Genomic DNA, 22,859 nt, shown 5'->3' on the forward strand with positions numbered 1-22,859 from the left:
CTGAGACGTCTACTGCATGCATGTTGCTTACCGGCAACATTTTCGACAAGAAAAAATAATTACAAAATAAATACATTAACTTAAAATTCCCTATCGTGTACCCTATCCTTAGTCCAAAGATAGCGGTCCAAAAGACGTGACCGATTAAAAAAAACCAGTTACATGTATGTACATATTTTATCCTTCGAATCAGTCAAAATCATGTACATGTATAGCACTATCAAAACATTCTCAATATATACTGCTTTATCATTAGACAAACTTAAAATAAAAATATTTTGTTACATCCGGGGCTTCATTATACGTCCCTGGTTACATTAATTAACGTTTTGTGTTATTTATTTTCAGATATATTGTTGTATGCCTTGCTGTACCGGTACTAATAAAACGAATGCATTGTTTGATTTTTGTTTTATTTTACCAAGGAGTTCTTTACTATCAATATTTTCCTAAAGAAGAGCAAAGTTACCCACTGTAACTAGACAGAGTATGACCATTATATGACAGTAACTAGACCGTATCATTGTTGACCAGTGGCTGACCATAAACAGAGAAATACATACTATATCTAATATGTCTCTGGTTATAATATATTGTGGTCGTGGTGATAAAAAAAACCTGTGCGTTATTATTATTGTTTTTAAAATTGTTTGGTTAAAAATGCATGATTAATTAAAAAACTTCTTTCCGTCCCGAAGTGAGCTTCGAGCCCCTTTGTATTTTGGGCGTTGAAAAGAATGTACGTTTCTCAGTAATACCTTGAAGTGTTTTGATTGCTTTCTTATTCTTTGCTAAACAGTTTATTAATAACCGTGAGCGTGTGTTTCTAAGTTATAAGTTTTGAAAAGACGTGTGACAAACAAGGGCCGCATCAACAACTTAAAGTCCTAAAAAAAGGCAAACACTTAAACAAATAAGGCAAACTCACAATATTATATCAGTCCTTATTCTATCAACTATTAACTAATGTCCTCTGACTTTTGCATTTTGCGACAAATATATGATCATCATAAAAACAAATGTGAAGATTTACTAGCCCGTTAAAATTTACCATCGCCTGTATATACCCAAAAATGTTACATTAAAAAACAGGCAAACCGGTTGCACCGGCGGATCCCGGATACGCAAAAGGGGCCATGGATTGATCCGGAAAATAATATTTTCGTTTCTTTCCATTAGGAACCAACAAGCTTCTTCCGGGATTGGACTGAAAAAGCACTTTACAAAACCAAAAAGTTACCCTTTATTAAAATAACATTTTCTGCAGAAGAAATGCGCGTAGGAGTGGTGGGGTATGGAAATTTAGGTAAGAAATATAACTTTAACTTATTGTCACGAACTAAAGACGTGTTATGAATACGTTCGAACCCACGACAGTTGGCTCTCCAGCCCGATGCACTACTGATGAGCTAAAGGGAAATCATTTTAACAATTTCCAATCACATCGCTATATACCTGTATAAATACTGGCAAACACTTTGCAGATTGTACATCTGTATATATTGGTTAACAGACTGTACAACACCTGTATATATTGGTTAACAGACCGTACAACACCTGTATATATTGGTTAACATACTGTACAACACCTGTATATATTGGTGAACAGAATGTACACCATCTGTATATATTGGTTAACAGACTGTACAACACCTGTATATATTGGTTAACAGACTGTACAACATCTGTATATATTGGTTAACATACTGTACAACGCCTGTATATATTGGTGAAAAGAATGTAGAACACCTGAATATATTGGTGCAAAGATTGTACAACACCTGTATATATATTGGTTAACAGAATACAACACCTGTATATATTGGTTAACAGAATGTACAACCTGTACAACACCTGTATATATTGTTGAAAAGAATGTAGAACACCTGAATATATTGGTGCAAAGATTGTACAACACCTGTATATATATTGGTTAAATATATTGGTTACCGGAATGTACAACACCTGTATATATTGGTTAACATACTGTACAACACCTGTATATATTGGTGAACAGAATGTACACCACCTGTATATATTGGTTAACAGACTGTACAACACCTGTATATATTGGTGAAAAGAATGTAGAACACCTGAATATATTGGTGAAAAGATTGTACAACACCTGTATATATTGGTGAAAAGAATGTACAACACCTGTATATATTGGTTACCGGAATGTACAACACCTGTATATATTGGTTAACAGATTGTACAACACCTGTATATATATCGGTGAAAAGAATGTACAACACCAGTATATATTGGTAAACAAATTGTACAACACATGTTTATATTGGTGAACAGAATGTACAACACCTGTATATAATGGTTAACAGAATGTACAACACCCGTATATATTGGTGAACAGACTTTTCAACACCTGTATATATATTGGCGAACAGACTGTACAACACCTGTATATATTGGTGAAAAGATTATACAACACCTGTATAAATTGGTTAACAGACTGTGCAACACCTGTATATATTGGTTAACAGACCGTACAACACCTGTATATATTGGTTAACAGACGGTACAACACCTGTATATATTGGTGAACAGAATGTACAACACCTGTATATATTGGTTAACAGACTGTACAACACCTGTATATATTGGTTAACAGATTGTACAACACCTGGATATATATTGGTGAAAAGAATGTACAACACCTGTTTATATTGGTGAACAGAATGTACAACACCTATATATAATGGTTAACAGAATGTACAACACCCGTATATATTGGTGAACAGACTGTTCAACACCTGTATATATATTGGCGAACAGACTGTACAACACCTGTATATATTGGTGAAAAGATTATACAACACCTGTATATATTGGTTAACAGACTGTGCAACACCTGTATATATTGGTTAACAGAATGTACAACACCTGTATATATTGGTGAACAGATTGTACAACACCTTTTTATATTGGTGAAAAGAATGTACAACACCTGTATATATTGGTGAAAAGAATGTACAACACCTGTATATATTGGTGAACAGATTGTACAACACCTGTATATATTGGTGAACAGATTGTACAACACCTGTATATATTGGTGAACAGACTGTACAACACCTGTATATATATTGGTGAACAGACTGTACAACACCTGTATATATTGCTTAACAGAATGTACAACACCTGTATATATTGGTTAACAGATTATACAACACCTGTATATATTGGTTAACACAATGTACAACACCTGTACATATTGGTTAACAGATTATACCACACCTGTATATATTGGTTAACAGATTGTACAACACCTGTATATATTGGTTAACAGAATGTACAATACCTGTATATATATTGGTGAGAAGATCGTACAACATCTGTATATATTGGTGAGAAGATTGTACAACACCTGTATATATATTGGTTAAAAGAATGTACAACACCTGTATATATATTGGTTAACAGAATGTACAACACCTGTATATATTGGTTAACAGAATGTACAACACCTCTATATATATTGGTTAACAGATTGTACAACACCTGTATATATTGGTTAACAGAATGTACAACACCTGTATATATATTGGTGAGAAGATCGTACAACACCTGTATATATATTGGTTAAAAGAATGTACAACACCTGTATATATATTGGTTAACAGAATGTACAACACCTGTACATATTGTTATACAACTGTCAAGATTGTACTATACCAGTATTTTTTGCTGAATATCTCAGCTGCACTTCTGGTTGTATATATTCTATTAAATGTAAACAGATTAATTAATATTTAAAAAAAAACAAACTTACGCTACAAATAATGTAGTTACATTGACAGTTGACCTTTGACCTGCCTTAGTCTTTGCATCATTAGTTCTTATTTCTTGATATATAGCTGTGGTGAATATCGCATAATAACATTTATGTTGAATCCATTTTCTTCAGGGCAATATCTGGTACAGCAGATTGAGGAGCATGCTTCTCTTGAATTAGCTTTTGTATGGAATAGAACTGTGTCAGCTTTAGATGGCCTTCAAAATAAGGAAGCTGTTCTGGAAAATCTCGCAGATTTTCCTTCCAGGTAACTGTAACTACAGTAGGATCTTTTGACAAGGAAAGGATATTGAAAACAAAATTGAAGCTCTGTGTTAATATTAAAATTCCTAGCTCAGTCATTCACTGTCAGGTTTTGCTGGCTACTTTTTTAAAGATTGTGAATCAATACCGTATGATTAACAATGAAGTATTTAAAATAAATAACTGGTTATTTTTGTTTTTTAATATTTGTTTAATCTTTTCAGGAAAGCAGATTTGATTGTAGAAGTAGCCCACCCACTCATTACTAAGCAATGGGGAGCCAAGTTCCTTGCTATGGCAGATTACATGGTAACAACTTCCTTACAAAAATAGAATATATGTATGTGTTTCATTTCGCTATCTGTTATAAATACAATTACAACCCAGTAGCTATTTATTAAATCCGTCTTGTTCTCTCAATAGATTATGCTAATTTCATAGAATGTAATACATATTTCTGTCTTAAAATTTTGTTTTAAAATCAATGACTTATAAATGTTGATCAAATTTAATCATGGATAGATCGGCTCCCCAACTGCCCTGAGTGATGCTGCCCTGGACACTGATTTAAGGAGTTCGGCAGGATCTCATGGTCTGTATATTCCGACAGGAGCATTTTGGGGTGGAGAGGACATAAAAAAAATGGCTGACCGCGGAACATTACAGGTAGTTTTAAATCCATAATTCATTAAAGTGTGGAAAGGAAGTATTTTTTGTTACGTTTGTCGTGTTATATACACAAATATGCTATTGCTGGTCTGAACAATTCAGATAATGACTGCTTTTGGTTTTAATTTTGTGGATTAAGATAATGTAATAGATCTATCAGCTTGTTGATTTGACAGGGAAATCTTAGGGTAAGCTATTTGTTTCTCAAGCATAAGGCTTTGCCAAGGTCTGGATTCTCAAATATTTTATCCTGAGTGTAAAGATTTTCTCTAGATCTGTCGACATCACATAGGAATGACATATTCAATTTGTTGCTGCTTTTTGACAAACGGCATTGCATTTAGCATTCACTTTGTGCTTGAAGTGTATACGTAACATTAAATCATTGTTGCTGATCCTCTCTCACCAGCTGTCCGAAACCTGGGTCAAGCACAACCAGAATGTAGACTTGTTTGTCTAGTAGACAGGAAAAGGTTACTGCATGGTGGATATAAAGGTGTGTAATTTGAAATGTTGCAGGCACTGAGTGTTACAATGACAAAACATCCGAGCTGCTTCAAACTGAACGGGGATTTAAAGACAAAGAATGAAAAAGTTGCGGACAAACCTGTTGTCTTGTATGAAGGTACTGGCTTACTTTATAGATTTGTGTTGTATTGTTTGTAGGCTCATTATTAGATCTCCTGAGCTTTGCTCAAGTGACCTATTCTAATCGCTTTTCGTCCGTCATGGTCCGTCGTGCGTAAACTTTTAACATTTTCAACTTCTTCTCAAGAACCAGTGGATGGATTGTTTTCAAACTTGGTCAGAATCATCCTTGGTAGATGAGGCTACAAAATTGTAAAATTGGGATTCCTACCCCAACCCCTGGGGCCAGGTAAAGTTTACTATAGTTTATATAGGGAAATAACACTTTTGGGTATATTTTGACAACTTTCTGTAGGAAATTATTTTTACTTGGTGAGAATTATCCTTGGAGGAAGATGGTTTCAAATTGTAAAATTGGGATTCCTACCCTAACCCCTGGGGCCAGGGCGGAGCCCCAAAGGGAAAATTAACCAATATTTCAAAAATCTTCTTCTTCAGTCTCAGAGATACTACACTCATTTTCTCTGCATGGAAAGAAAGATCATCAGGGGCTTTACTTAAATTGTAAATTACAGGTCCCCCAGCTATTCGTTCTCCCTTGGGGAGGGGGTAAAGTTTACTATAGTTTATATCGATGAAATAACACTTTTGGATATATTTTGACAACTTTCTGTAGGAAATTACTTTTACTTAGTGAGAATTATTCTTGGAGGAAGATGGTTTCAAATTGTAAAATTGAGATTCCTACCCCAACCCCTGGGGCCAGGGCGGGGCCCCAAAGGGAAAACTAACCAATATTTCAAAAAACTTCTTCTCCAGACTCAGAGGTACTACACTCATTTTCTCTGCATGGAAAGAAAATCAACAGGGGCTTTATTTAAATTGTAAATTTCAGAACCCCCTAGCTATCTGTCTCCCTTGGGATGGGGGTAAAGTTTACTATAGTTTATTTAGGGAAATAACACTTTTGGGTATATATTTTATCCATTTTCAGCAGAAAATTTCTCAAACTTAGTCAGAATCATCTTTGGTGAATGAGAGTATTCCTTTGTAAAATTGGGATTCCTGCCCCATCTCCATGGGCTAGGGCGGGGCCCCAAAGGGAACATTTACCAATATTTTCAAATTCTTATCCTTTGATGACATGACAAGTATTGTATTTCACTTAGTTTACATGCTGATTTCCACATCAAATCTAAACAATAAAATAAAGCTACCAGTACCTATGATATAACTCAGGTGACCGCTAAGGCCCTTTGGCCTCTTGTATATATAATAAGTGGGCTTAAAATTTGCAGGACAATTCATGTGTAACATAAATTGATTGATTAGAGATATTATGTAACATTTTTGAGAAAGGAAATTATCTATAATGCATTGATAGATCCATTGTTTTAGGTGTGTTTGCTAACTGTGTGTTCCTGTGAATTCAAACAATGAAACCAAAATTTAATGAATTAAGTGACAATGATTTTTATATGAAAAGTGTTGTTATAGTGAGGTAAATTTTGAAAGATATGCAATGTTCACAGAAAAAAAATCAGAAAATCAGAAAAGAAATTAGCATCACAGATGGACAAGTGATTGCTTTGAAATGACTACTTTCATTGCAGGGGAATGCAACCAAAGGTTGAAACAAATTAAGAAGGGTCATACAAGAGTAGGTCATGAATAGAGACCAGGAGTCGGTTATAAATGCAAACAAACCAAAATATCTGTTTTTAAAGGTGATATTTCATATATGAAGCCAGATGGACCTGCAAATGTTAATGCAGGCCTTAAAAGTCTTTGCCTAGGCTTGCCAGAAAACAACATCAAATCACTAAGTCTGTCTAAATTTGATAAAATGGAAAACTCTAGTCCAACCAATAATTCAAGAGTGGCTTTATTGGCCTACCATCTCAATGACATTTACAGAGTACCGTTCACTATGTGTAAAGATAGTGGACAGGGGAAATAGCTCTTCCTGACATTTACAGAGTACCGTTCACTATGTGTAAAGATAGGGGACAGGGGAAATAACTCTTCCTGACATTTACAGAGTACCGTTCACTATGTGTAAAGATAGTGGATAGGGGAAATAACTCTTCCTGACATTTACAGAGTACCTTTCACTATGTGTAAAGATAGTGGACAGGGGAAATAGCTCTTCCTGACATTTACAGAGTACCGTTCACTATGTGTAAAGATAATGGACAGGGGAAATAACTCTTCCTTACATTTACAGAGTACCGTTCACTATGTGTAAAGATAGTGGATAGGGGAAATAACTCTTCCTGACATTTACAGAGTACCGTTCACCATGTGTAAAGATAATGGACAGGGGAAATAACTCTTCCTTACATTTACAGAGTACCGTTCACTATGTGTAAAGATATTGGACAGGGGAAATAACTCTTCCTGACATTTACAGAGTACCGTTCACCATGTGTAAAGATAATGGACAGGGGAAATAACTCTTCCTGACATTTACAGAGTACCTTTCACTATGTGTAAAGATAGTGGACAGGGGAAAGAACTCTTCCTGACATTTACAGAGTACCGTTCACTATGTGTAAAGATAATGGACAGGGGAAATAACTCTTCCTTACATTTACAGAGTACCGTTCACTATGTGTAAAGATAGTGGATAGGGGAAATAACTCTTCCTGACATTTACAGAGTATTGTTCACTTTGTGTAAAGATAGTGGACAGGGGAAATAACTCTTCCTTACATTTACAGAGTACCGTTCACTATGTGTAAAGATAGTGGACAGGGGAAATAACTCTTCCTTACATTTACAGAGTATCGTTCACTATGTGTAAAGATAGTGGACAGGGGAAATAGCTCTTCCTGACATTTACAGAGTACCGTTCACTATGTGTAAAGATAATGGACAGGGGAAATAACTCTTCCTTACATTTACAGAGTACCGTTCACTATGTGTAAAGATAGGGGACAGGGGAAATAACTCTTCCTGACATTTACAGAGTATTGTTCACTTTGTGTAAAGATAGTGGACAGGGGAAATAACTCTTCCTTACATTTACAGAGTACCGTTCACTATGTGTAAAGATATTGGACAGGGGAAATAACTCTTCCTGACATTTACAGAGAACCGTTCACTATGTGTAAAGATAGTGGACAGGGGAAATAGCTCTTCCTGACATTTACAGAGTACCGTTCACTATGTGTAAAGATAATGGACAGGGGAAATAACTCTTCCTGACATTTACAGAGTACCTTTCACTATGTGTAAAGATAGTGGACAGGGGAAATAGCTCTTCCTGACATTTACAGAGTACCGTTCACTATGTGTAAAGATAGTGGATAGGGGAAATAACTCTTCCTGACATTTACAGAGTACCGTTCACCATGTGTAAAGATAATGGACAGGGGAAATAACTCTTCCTTACATTTACAGAGTACCGTTCACTATGTGTAAAGATAATGGACAGGGGAAATAACTCTTCCTGACATTTACAGAGTACTGTTCACTTTGTGTAAAGATATTGGACAGGGGAAATAACTCTTCCTGACATTTACAGAGTACCGTTCACTATGTGTAAAGATAGTGGACAGGGGAAATAACTCTTCCTGACATTTACAGAGTACCGTTCACTATGTGTAAAGATAGTGGACAGGGGAAATAACTCTTCCTGACATTTACAGAGTACCGTTCACTATGTGTAAAGATAGTGGACAGGGGAAATAACTCTTCCTGACATTTACAGAGTACCGTTCACTATGTGTAAAGATAGTGGACAGGGGAAATAACTCTTCCTGACATTTACAGAGTACCGTTCACTATGTGTAAAGATAGTGGACAGGGGAAATAACTCTTCCTGACATTTACAGAGTACCGTTCACTATGTGTAAAGATAGTGGACAGGGGAAATAACTCTTCCTGACATTTACAGAGTACCGTTCACTATGTGTAAAGATAGTGGACAGGGGAAATAACTCTTCCTGACATTTACAGAGTACCGTTCACTATGTGTAAAGATAGTGGACAGGGGAAATAACTCTTCCTGACATTTACAGAGTACCGTTCACTATGTGTAAAGATAGTGGACAGGGGAAATAACTCTTCCTGACATTTACAGAGTACCGTTCACTATGTGTAAAGATAGTGGACAGGGGAAATAACTCTTCCTGACATTTACAGAGTACCGTTCACTATGTGTAAAGATAGTGGACAGGGGAAATAACTCTTCCTGACATTTACAGAGTACCGTTCACTATGTGTAAAGATAGTGGACAGGGGAAATAACTCTTCCTGACATTTACAGAGTACCGTTCACCATGTGTAAAGATAATGGACAGGGGAAATAACTCTTCCTTACATTTACAGAGTATCGTTCACTATGTGTAAAGATAGTGGACAGGGGAAATAACTCTTCCTTTTTAGTACTGACAGACCATTGGCCAGTATGTTAAGATTGGAAAGTTGACTTACCATATAAGCAATGACTTAAATAAAAAATAAAAAAATGTCCATTCTGCATGAATGAAGCAAACAAGGGCTTCCTGGTAAATATGTATATTTCCAACTTGTGTTCATACCAACATGAACATTATAAAATGCTGTTCAATGCTTAGATATAAATTATTAATTGAATACATTTATCACCTGATGTTGTTATTGAAGTGTCACTAGTGTAGTACACATGATATACCTGGAACAGCCTTATGTCACCTTAATGTTTATTTCTTGGGTAAGGTTGAGGTGATGCATCAAAATGACATTGATTTCACAGCATCATAGCTTTATGAATGCAATTTCTTCCCAAAGTATTTATATTAAAAGGGCTGGTGGAGGAGATGTAAATGTAACTTTTAATGCTTTCCTTTATCTGTTGCTCAAGAGAATGTCCAATTTGTTGTAGGTAGTGTGAGAGGGTTATGTCCCCTTGCTCCTAATAATGTCAACACAATGGCAGCGGCAGCAGCAGCAGCACATAATTTGGGGTTTGACAAAGTCACCGGGCGCTTGGTCGCAGATCCGAGGTACGTCATCACATGTACCCCTACATATATATAGACAGTATAATGAAGGTTTTCAAACAAGAGATTCTGTTAATGACTCAGATGTAAATGTAACTGACACTAGTACTTGAGATCTTTTTAGCCCACCATCATCTGATGGTGGGCTATTCAAATCACCCTGCATCCGTGGTCCGTGGTCCATCCGTGGTCCGTCGTCTGTCGTCGGTCCGTAAACAATTCTTGTTATCGCTATTTCTCAAGAAGTACCAGAAGGATCTTTCTCAAATTTTATATGCAGGCTCCCCTTGGTCCTTAGCTGTACAGGGCAATTTTATAGACTGATCAGATAAACAACATGGCAGACAGGCAGCCATCTTGGATTTTCATAGTGAAAGTTTGTTATCGCTATTTCTCAAGAAGTACTGGAGGGATCTTTCCCAAATTTTATATGTAGGTTCCCCCTGGTCCTTAGCTGTGCAGGGCATTTTTTGAGACTGATCAGATAAACAACATGGCCGACTGGCAGCCATCTTGGATTTTGATAGTGAAAGTTTGTTATCGCTATTTCTCGGGAAGTATCAGATGGATCTTTCTCAAATTTTATATGTTGGTTTCCCTTAGTCCTTAGCTGTGCAGGGCAAGTTTTGAGACTGATCAGATAAACAACATGGCCGACAGGCAGACATCTTGGATTTTGAAAGTGAAAGTTTGTTATCGCTATTTCACAAGAAGGACCAGAGGGATCTTCTCAAATTTAATATGTAGGTTCCCCTTGGTCCTAAGCTGTGCAGAGCATTTTTTGAGACTAATCGGATAAACAACAGGGCCGACAGGCAGCCATCTTGGATTTTGATATTGAAAGTTTGTTATCGCTATTTCTCAAGAAGTACTGGAGGAATCTTTCTCAAATTTTATATGTTGGTTTCCCTTGGTCCTGAGCTGTGCAGGGCAACTTTTGAGACTGATCAGATAAACAACATGGCCGACTGGCAGCCATCTTGGATTTTGATAGTGAAAGTTTGTTATCGCTATTTCTCGGGAAGTATCAGATGGATCTTTCTCAAATTTTATATGTTGGTTTCCCTTAGTCCTTAGCTGTGCAGGGCAAGTTTTGAGACTGATCAGATAAACAACATGGCCGACTGGCAGCCATCTTGGATTTTGAAAGTGAAAGTTTGTTATCGCTATTTCTCGGGAAGTATCAGATGGATCTTTCTCAAATTTTATATGTTGGTTTCCCTTAGTCCTTAGCTGTGCAGGGCAAGTTTTGAGACTGATCAGATAAACAACATGGCCGACTGGCAGCCATCTTGGATTTTGAAAGTGAAAGTTTGTTATCGCTATTTCTCGGGAAGTACGGGAGGGATCTTTCTCAAATTTTAAATGTAGGTTCCCCTTGATCCCTCGTTGTGTATGTTATATTTTGAGACTGATCATAAAAACAAAATGGATTAAAAGAAGAACTAAACAGATCTTTCTCATATTGCAATGATCGATTCTATTTCTTTCACATTAAGTACTGTACTAGTAAATATGTGAAATGACAAACTCACTTTGAAGGTTGGCTTTCATACACATCAGTATTAAGTTTAGATCAAAAGTTACCTCAAGGTGCATTTACTGTAAACATGACTCGATCAAACAGATTAGAGGAAAGAAGAGAAAAGATCGAACTGTCAAAGAACTAATGAAGATGGTACAAAGGTGGGCGCCAAGATCCCTCTGGGATCTCTTGTTTGATTCTGTAATGGTTTGATTTTACTATGGTTGGTTACTGCTTAATAAATAAGTCTACCATTTACAGACCAACACATATTGCTAAAGATACACATACTCTTACTATTTATTATGCAGCCTTAAACAATTGATATGTCATTGAAGGTTCAATTACTCAACAATTTATTCCTCCACCATACAGACTGGCACATACCGAGAAGTGAAAGGTTCACTTTCATATATGGATTAATAGAATCTCTCACTCCCTTGGGGGCGAGATAGGGGAATCTCAACCCGAGGGGAAGATTCTTTAGTTGCCAAACACAAGGGTTCGCCAAGTGGTTTGGCAACTTGAGATTTCCCTATCTCACCCCCAAGGGGGTGAATGATTCTTTTTCTTTTACCCTTTTCACCCATTGTGTGTCATTGTAATGTTAACATTAAAGGCTAAATGCATTGTTGACATGACATCATTGTATTGTTGACATGACATCATTGTATTGTTGACATGACATCATTGTATTGTTAATGTGACATCATGCATTGTTATGAACAGGGGAATCCCCCTGTCTCAACCTTAGGGTGAGGCTAACAGAATAAGGGGGTGAGATAGGAGAACCTCAACTCGAGGGGGAAGATTCTTAAGTTGACAAACACTCGGCAAAGCCTTGTGTTTGGCAACTTAAGAATCATCCCCCCATCTCAACCCTAGGGTGAGACTAACAGAATAAGGGGGTGAGATAGGAGAACCTCAACTCGAGGGGGAAGATTCTTAAATTGACAAACACTCGGCAAAGCCTTGTGTTTGGCAACTTAAGAATCATCCCCCTTGGAATGAGATTTCCCTATCTCACCCCTAAGGGGGTGAGAGATTCTATTATTCTCCTACCTCTTTTTCCTCAGGCTTACAGACTTACTCATTTTTTAAGGTACACACATACACATATATATATATATATAATTTCTGTACCTGTTTTCCTCAGCCTCACTGACTGGCACATCGTGGAAGTTGAGTTATGGGGTCCAGGAAACATGGACAATGACACTGCCTTCCACATCAAGACTGTTCGCCGGAATCCCGCAAACAGAGGTGTTGTCACAGGAAGTGCTACTTACGGTTCATTCCTTAGCAGCATGCTTGGTAAGACTATTTTTATAAGAATTTTTGTGCCCTTAATATCTGTCCGCAGTCATATAGAAGATCACTTACATTTTACAGAAAAAAATTACACATAAATCTTCATGTTAACTTGCAAGAAGAGTCTGTTGTAATACCTCACAAATCTTTATTATGACACAATTGTACAAGGACTAAAAGCAATTGGTTGTAGAGGATCATGTACCCCAATACTGCATACATCTACCAACAGGAAAGTATTTTAATGAACGGTGATCATATTATATTTAATTGATTTAGGTGTTTTATATAATAACCAGGAAGATATAATTATGTGGTGGAAACATTGAAATGATACAATAGTGTATGGCAGTAGACAAAGTGATAGGAAGTGAACAGTGTTTTTGTAACTTTTAAACAATTGCTTACTTACCTCAGTATTTAATGTTATCCTTAAATGTGACTTGCTAAAAAGTATTGATCACCCTGTAATTGATAAAGGTTCTCTAATTGTCACTGTGTGTGTAATCAGCACTCCAAAAACCTTACCTACTGCAGTACTAGATTTACTGCCAGACGTCATAACGACAAATGTAAAAAAAAGCGGCACAAATAAATTACATGTGCTACAAATGATATTAGCATGCAGCACAAATGAAATGAAACTGATTGTAGATTGTTTCATTGTGTTGCAGGTGCCCGTGGTAAAGGTCCAGGTGTACACCTGTGTTGATGATTGGTGTGAGACTACAGGTGCCCGTGGTAAAGGTCCTGGGTGTACACCTGTGTTGATGATTGGTGTGAGACTAATGGACCATGGTAATGAAATGTATGTTTATATAAATAAGGCATTATAAATCTTATATCTATATTGTATGTCTGTTATTTGCTGAACATTACACAGAGTGATCTTTTGCATATGATTTTTGTGTCGCCTGCGAAAAGCTGGTGACACATAGGTATTGCTATGTCGGCGGCGGCGGCGGCGGCGGCGTCTGCACAGAGGGTTTCGTGCGATAACTTAAGTTCCCTTGGGCTGATCAAATTCAAACTTCATGCAGTGCTTCCTTACCAAAAGTGCTTGCATGGGATTGCTTTTCAGGTCCGAAGGTCAAAGGTCAAGGTCACTGTTACTATAAATAGAAAATCTGTTTTCGTGCGATAACTTGAGTTTCCTTGGGCCGATCAAACTTGCATTTTCAAGATTTTTTTTATGGATACCAATGAGGCGATGCTGGTCTTGCTTGTTCTGTTGAGTTTCAACTTTCTGCATTTGGCATATCTGTTTACATGATAACTCAAGCCAAAACACTTTTCTTACTAAAAGTGCTCATCAGGCGACACATCCACTCCCGTGGAATTCTTGTTTTTCTTAGATATTTATATGTTTCCTTTGGACAAAATGAAAAACTAAGTCATTTAATAAATATTTTGACGATCTGTTGTATCTAGTCCTTCAATATATAATGAGATATCAGGATATCCATATTTTAATAAAAATCATCGCATTTGATGATTAAATCATCATGGTAGTGTATAATCATTTAAAGAGGTTTCCATGCCAACAGGCTGATTTTCAGGGGACATTTTTCAGAAATGGATGTAAAAAGACGTTCGTATCTTTATGAAAGTATTCCATCATATTAACATGCAAATTTTTATCAGTTATGAATACAAACCACACTTTTTAATGGATTGTGGGATACTTTAGCCTTTTAATCATTGCAAGACCTTTTCGTGTAATGACATTGCCAACAGAAGGGTTGAATACCCGGTGTTAAGTATAAAATATTTATTTGACCATAGTTATTTAAATATTTGTTTACAAAGGTTGTTGTTGATAAAATAATTATTGTTGGTTGAAATGTAAGAAGAAAAGTGACTGATGGCAAAATCTAGATGTTGCAATCAATCACTTTTCTTCTTACAGATCTGTGCAGAACTTTTTTTTGTAAAGAATATTTGGTTACTGGTAGCATACATATTTTAGTGGTTGTCTTATTTTAGCGCTTTTTGTGCCTTACATTTTACGCTAAATTATGAATGAGTCAATTGAAGTTCCTGTAAATTATTCTTTATTGCATATTTTTGGGTGCGCCAATTCATCAGTGTGCTTATTTGTTCAAATTTGATAATGCACTAAAATTTGAGTGAGTTCAAATAAGTATGTTCACAGTATTTTGACAGAGCTTTAGGAAACATATTATGACATAATATTACTTAATTTAAAAAATCAATATGTGGTTTATTTATATAAGGACTGTTTGTGGATTAAAGTTTGTAGTCGCCTACCATTTGCCTTTGATATAATGAGACTAGTTGGATATGACAATGACATCAGTAAACCTGGTGTTATATCTGGCCAGTGTCATAAATAATCTTTGTTTTAAGAACATTAACAAAATTAGCTATAACTGATACCTCACCCCTGAAGACACATTTGAACTCTACCAATTCAAAGGTTGGAATAGTTCATTATGAAACTTCAGGGATGAATGAGTTTAGTGTAAAAGTTAGCTTTTTATACATGTATCATATGTTTACAAATCATCTCTTAATTTGGAACAATGAATTGAATAAAAAAAAAGAAAAAAATAGTATGGATTAAGAAATTTTAAGAAATTTTCAGTTAAGAATGTTCTCATCATAAAATGTTGTTGTATAACTGAGCCAAACGTGTAATTACTGTTCTATATGTGTTTTTGTTGAATGATAATGATTCTTTGAAAAACTGGTAAAGTCAATGACATTGTCAGTTGTTGTATTGTTAAATTAAAGTTTATCTGACAGTGATTGTGATTGTGTTCCATAGACTTAACCAAACACGACTACCAAACACGACTATAATTGGTCTGCTTATCCTTAGATATATACTGAACAAAAAAAGAAACGCACAATTAAATTATGCAATCAATAGCCAATGATATTTTGGGAAATTTGTACAAAATTTTATATCAATATGAAGGGACAAGTCTACTCTTTACAATACTGTAGTAGAAAAGTCTGTGTGATGTCACTCGTGTCATCAGTAGTTACTCAAAGTGGGATACCCGCGGAAAACAAAATGACACTTCAGTACCTGGTGTGGGCACCTTTTGTACGAATCCCTGCACGGATTCTCCTATGCATTGAATTCATGAGAACATTTATTCGCCTTAAGGGAATGTTGTTCCATTCTTTTGTTAATGCTGCGATCAGCTGGGCGCGGTTAGTGTTGTTTTTTTTGACGTTTCCTAATACGCCTGTCCAGCTCATCCCACAGATGCTCAATGGGAGACATGTCGGGGCTATATGGGGGCCATTCCAGAGGCGGAACGTTGTTTGCTGTGAGAAAATCATGACAGACTCTGGCAACATGCGGTCGAGCATTGTCTTGCTGGAAAATTAGGTTACGACGTCTGAGAAGTGGGAGGACATGTGGTTGGAGGATCTGGTCTCTGTCTGGATCGTGCGTCAGCAGTTTGGCTTTGACCATCCATCAACATCACAATTGCTCTACCCCTCTGAATTTGCGTTAAGTGTGGCATCTCAGTCAATGGCGAAATCAAACTTTCTTTTTTCTTTTTTTGTTCAGTATATATGTATTATGGATGTAAAGTTTAATTGGTTACATTGTCCAATGGTATTCAGACTGTTATTCTGCCCTGAATAATTTTTGTTCATGTAATATTTTTTCACATTTGCCATAATTGACCGAGATTAGAAATTTCTGAATGCTCAAGTTAAGAACAATCTTATAAGGCATAAACCATTGTGATACCAATCTGGGTCATATTAATACTGTTCTATATGTGTTTTCATTGTTTATATTGTTTCATTATTTGTATTTTATGGATATTTCGAAATTAATATTGATTCATAAAAAGCAGGGAAAGGATTTTTTTTGTATGCCACAACAGTATTCAAACACTCTTAATTGTACTGTATATTCTAAGATGTCATTTTCTATGCAAAGAATGTGTAAATCATATGATGTGGAGACAAGGTAATCCAGTCACATTCATTCATTCATTCATTCATTCATTCTAGATAATCCAGCAACCCAGCCACCTTCCTGCACTAGATCATTCCAGTCACCTCCCCACATACTAGATAATCCTGTCACATTCTTCATTATAATCCACAAGAGACAAGAAGCTCAGATGGCCTGTATCGCTCACCTGGATAGTTATGCCCATCATTGGTACAAATGGCTATGGGTTGATTAGAGCAATATGGCCAAATTATCCATGTTTGGCCCCACCACTCAGCAGCCCCTTGGAGGGTAAACACTGTCATTTGTACAACTTTTAATTCCCACAAACGAAGGATGCTCCAAACAAAAACAATTGATATCCTTCACTTAGTTTTAGAGAAGAGGTTGCTTAAAGCAATAAGGCCAAACTACCCAACTTTTAGCCCAAGCCCTCAGCCCCTAGTGAATGCTTCTAGCTAAATTTATTTAAATTAAAGTCAGTAGTTAGGGAGAAAAGGTTGTCAGAAGGACAGACGACGGGCGGACAACGGACGCCGGGTATTTCATACCTTTGGACCAGGTGAGCTAATAATCAAGTCATCTTCCTTCCAAGTAGAAAATCCAACCACCTCCATTCATATCAGATAATCCTGTTTCCTTCCTCCCAGTAGATCATCCAGCGATATTCCTACACCAGATAATACTGTTACCTTATTTTCTGGTAGATAATCCAACCACCCTCCTTTATGCCAGTCATCTTTCAGGTAAATAATCCAACCATATTCCTTTACACTTGCTATTCCTGCAATTTCCTCCCCAGTAAATCATCTAGCCACCTTTTGTTCTTTTCGGTAGATATTTTCAGTCATCTTGCTTCCCAGTAGAGATCTTTGATCCCCAGTAGATAGTTAATCTGCATTATTACCCAGTAGATAATGAATTCCCTTTTCTTCAAAGTATATATTCCTGCCAACTTCCTTTCCAGAAAATAACAGTATCGATGTTTGTACATGTACATGTTATCAGGGATATGATGATCTACACTAAACATAACAGTAACAAGAGGCCCAAGAGGGCCTGTATCGCTCACCTGAATATTTAAGCAGTCATAGCAAAATATTCTCATTAAATATTATATTGCACTAAAAATATTTCCCTCGCAAACTTTGTTGGCTCCATCTGTTGAAACTACCAGCAAAATATTATTATAAGATTCTATGCTTTTTGATTCTTCTTCAGGAGTTGCTTGACATATTTTTCCCTGTGATCTTGTAAGTAGGGCAATGTCATTTTCCTTCTCAAATTGGTTAGCTCTATTCCAAAAAGCTACCAGCCAAATCTTATGAATCCATTCCTTTTAGTTCTCAAGAACAAATCCATTAACATGTTGTTGACCTCTGTGAGCCAAATATTGTAATTTTATGCCTTTTAATTCTTCAGAAGAAGCTGTTTGAACTGTTTGACATATTTGAACGCTGTGACCTTGAAAGTAGGTCAAAGTCATTTTCATTCGCAAACTTTGTTTGGCTCTTTCCCAGGAAGCAACCTGCCAAATATTAAGATTTTATAACTACCAGTTCTGCAGAAGAAGTCGTTTAAAGTGTTTGACATAACTGCCTCATGTGACCTTAAAAGAATGTCAAGGTCATTTTCATTCTCAAACTTTGTTCGGCTCTTTCCTAGAAGCTACACGCTAAATATAGAGATTATATACCTTTCAGTTCTTCAGAAGAAGTCGTTTGAAGTGTTTGACACATTTGACCCCTGTGACCTTGAAAGAAGGTCAAGGTAATTTTCGTTCTCAAACTTTGTTGGGCTCCATCCAAGGAAGCCATCAGCCAAATATGAAGATTCTATACCTTTTAATTCTTCAGAAGAAGTCGTTTGAAGTTNATTTTCATTCTCAAACTTTGTTGGGCTCTATCCCAGGAAGCCATCAGCCAAATATGAAGATTCTATACCTTTTAGTTCTTTAGAAGAAGTCGTTTGAAGTTTTTGACATATTTGACCCCTGTGACTTTGAAAACAGGTCAAGGTCATTTTCGTTCTCAAACTTTGTAGGGCTCATACCAACGAAGCTTTCAGCTAAATATAATTACTCTAGGCCTGTCCGTTCTTCAGAAGAAGTTGTTTAAAGGAAAAGTTGACTGACGAGGACGGACGGACGGACGGACGACGGACGGCCAACGGCGGCCGTGCCCCGGCATAAGCTCACTTGGCACTTCGTGCCAGGTGAGCTAATAATAGCTCACCATCCGGCGTCTCCAGCCACCTTTTCCCTAAATACCGACTAGTCAAAAACTGCTGAAGGCACCTTGAATAAATTATTCATAAATCAGCGCTGATTTAAAATGTTGTAAAAGCAGGGCTTAATGGAGAAATTGGTTTAAAATTGTTTACGTAGCAAGTGTTAATAAGAGAATGTTAACCAAAAATTGAACAAATGATGCCCTACAACCAGTCATACAAATGGTGCAAATGGTGACCTTAACACCAGTAGATATTGTTTCAGCTGACCTTAACCTCTGAGCGAATGGCCAGACTTTTTAGACATTTCAATTTCCATAAGGCCGATGGCATTATAACTTAATATAAATAATGCATTTATGATCTTGAACAGTTGCTGATATTTTTTTGGGTTGATTTGGAATCCAAAATGGCTGCCATGTCCTCCGATAGAAATATTTACTAACTCATCTTTTCACTATACCAATTTTACCAACTGACGATCGTGCATATATTGCAGAATCCTTCTGCCGACCACACAAATTGTTTCCGTTTGATAACCTTAAGTGAATGTTTTGTTTTTCAAACTTTCTGCACACATTCCTATAGTAATAATTACTCAAGTTTGGTTTTGGATCAAATCTGAAAAACAGCGTGGCTGCCTTCGGGACAAGTGATATTGATTGTTTTTTATTTAGGTATAAAGACATTTTCTGAGCGTTGATTTTACCTTATTATATTTTTGCCTTGACCTTTGACCCATTTTAACCAGATGAATATATAAAACAATGTAGCAAATTTTATCTGTACGTTTAAGAATATGTCGTAACCCTTCATATTACCTCCAGGTATGTATAATATAAAAGAGTTGCTGATTTGACCATGCCTTATGTAAATTGATCAAGTTTAAGCTTTGTTTTGATACTCCATTATAATTAATGTTGCAGATATTTGAAATATATTGCATTTATAAGAAAAATACTTTTTAGAAAAGAATGTTTTATTTTCATCAGAATTGTTATGTTTACGGTAATAAATAACGTTTTTACAGAATCAATATTCAGATGTGTTTTGTGTTCTGTTACGTTCATATCTACCTATTTAAACGTCTTTTGTTGTTTTGGTATGCTGCTAAGTGGCTTAGTGGCTATGCTTAGTAACAGTGGTTTACATTCAGACACCAATGATTATACTAATGACATCTATCAATCTATAGATACGTACTTTAGCCAGTAACAACACGTTATATGTTTCATCTGACTTTACTCTGGTACTGATACATAATTTTTACGTAATAAGCTAAAGCAAGAATCCTAATGCAACTAACACCAAAATCGGCAGACTAACAAGTATTCATTAAATTAAAAACGATATAGATTGAAAGTTCTGTTAGCATGCTGTTAAATTTCAATACAGGATGAATGTTTCTTAAATGCATTATAATATGATTGATATACTATTTATAGGCTGGTTAAAACTAAAACATCCATTAACGTGTTGTTGACGGAAAATAGTTAACATAAACACTACAAAATGGTCCCGTCCATTTAGAACTCTCAGTAGTATCGAAGGTGGAAAGAATGACTATTCCTGTCTGAAATTTTCCAAAATAAATGTAAAACAGCAAAAGCTCTTATAAAACCCTCGGATAAAATATTCAAATTTTAGCGAAAAAGAAATATTTTCCCAATGTAAACCGTTAAAATGTAAAAAGCTTACATATCTTTCATAAATAACTAACTCATGTGTCAATCTGCTGGACTGGGATTATTTACGACCATTTATAACTTAGTTTTGTGTGAATCTGTTGGACTAGGATATCTTTGATATGAAACATATTATTTAAGACTATTTATAACTTAGCTATGTGTGAATCTGTTGGACTGGGATATCTTTGATATCAAACATATTATTTACGATCATTTATAAGTAAGTTATGTGTCAATCTGAACGCTTAGGATATCTTTGATATAAAACATTATTGACGACCATTTATAATTTAATTATGTGTCAATCTGTTGGACTAGGATATCTGTGATATAAAACATATTATTACGACCATTTATAACTTAGTTATGTGTCAATCTGTTGGGCTGGGATATCTTTGATATAAAACACATTGTTTACCCCCATTTATAACTTAGTTATGAGTCAATCTGTTGGGCTGGGATATCTTTGATATAAAACATATTATTTACGATCATTTATAAGTAAGTTATGTGTCAATCTGCTGGGCTGGGATATCTTTGATATAAAACACATTATTTACGACCATTTATAACTAAGTTATGTGTCAATCTGTTGGACTGGGATATCTTTGATATAAAACACATTATTTACGACCGTTTATAATTTAGTTATGTGTCAATCTGTTGAACTGGGATATCTTTGATATAAAACACATTATTTACGATCATTTATAATTTAGTTATGAGTCAATCTGTTGGACTGGGATATCTTTGATATAAAACACATCATTTACGACCAATTATAATTTAGTTATGAGTCAATCTGTTGGGCTGGGATATCTTTGATATAAAACACATTGTTTACGCCCATTTATAACTTAGTTATGAGTCAATCTGTTGGGCTGGGATATCTTTGCTATAAAACACATTATTTACGACCATTTATAACTAAGTAATGTGTCAATCTGTTGGGCTGGGATATCTTTGATATAAAACACATTGTTTACGCCCATTTATAACTTAGTTATGAGTCAATCTGTTGGGCTGGGATATCTTTGCTATAAAACACATTATTTACGACCATTTATAACTAAGTTATGTGTCAATCTGCTGGACTGGGATATCTCTGGGATATCTTTGATATAAAACACATTGTTTACGCCCATTTATAACTTAGTTATGAGTCAATCTGTTGGGCTGGGATATCTTTGATATAAAACACATTGTTTACGCCCATTTATAACTTAGTTATGAGTCAATCTGTTGGGCTGGGATATCTTTGATATAAAACACATTATTTACGACCGTTTATAATTTAGTTATGTGTCAATCTGTTGAACTGGGATATCTTTGATATAAAACACATTATTTACGACCATTGATAAGTAAGTTATGTGTCAATCTGTTGGACTTGGATATCTTTGATATAAAACACATTATTTACGACCATGTATAACTAAGTTATGTGTCAATCTGTTGGACTGGGATATCTTTGATATAAAACACTTTATTTACGATCATTAATAATTTAGTTATGAGTCAATCTGTTGGGCTGGGATATCTTTGCTATAAAACACATTATTTACGACCATTTATAACTAAGTAATGTGTCAATCTGTTGGACTGGGATATCTGATATAAAACACATTATTTACGACCATTTATAACTAAGTAATGTGTCAATCTGTTGGACTGGGATATCTTATATAAAACACATTATTTACGACCATTTATAACTAAGTTATGTGTCAATCTGCTGGACTGGGATATCTTTGATATAAAACACATTATTTACGACCATTGATAAGTAAGTTATGTGTCAATCTGTTGGACTTGGATATCTTTGATATAAAACACATTATTTACGACCATT

The 22,859-nt window shown here is 35.7% G+C and overlaps 1 protein-coding gene across 1 annotated transcript; it reads left to right on the plus strand.

The window, feature by feature from the left end:
• Positions 1-1,190: 1,190 nt before the first annotated feature.
• LOC110458570 (putative L-aspartate dehydrogenase) lies at positions 1,191-14,236 on the plus strand. The gene is made up of 8 exons (XM_021510329.1): positions 1,191-1,306; positions 3,926-4,061; positions 4,282-4,366; positions 4,580-4,723; positions 5,246-5,351; positions 10,185-10,305; positions 12,984-13,141; positions 13,813-14,236. The coding sequence occupies exons 1-8, from the start codon at positions 1,273-1,275 to the stop codon at positions 13,848-13,850; spliced, it is 822 nt and encodes a 273-aa protein (XP_021366004.1). The 5' UTR covers positions 1,191-1,272; the 3' UTR covers positions 13,851-14,236.
• The last annotated feature ends 8,623 nt before the right edge of the window (positions 14,237-22,859 follow it).

This window comes from Mizuhopecten yessoensis, unplaced genomic scaffold (assembly GCF_002113885.1).
Source record: "Mizuhopecten yessoensis strain PY_sf001 unplaced genomic scaffold, ASM211388v2 scaffold9651, whole genome shotgun sequence".
Taxonomy (NCBI): domain Eukaryota; kingdom Metazoa; phylum Mollusca; class Bivalvia; order Pectinida; family Pectinidae; genus Mizuhopecten; species Mizuhopecten yessoensis.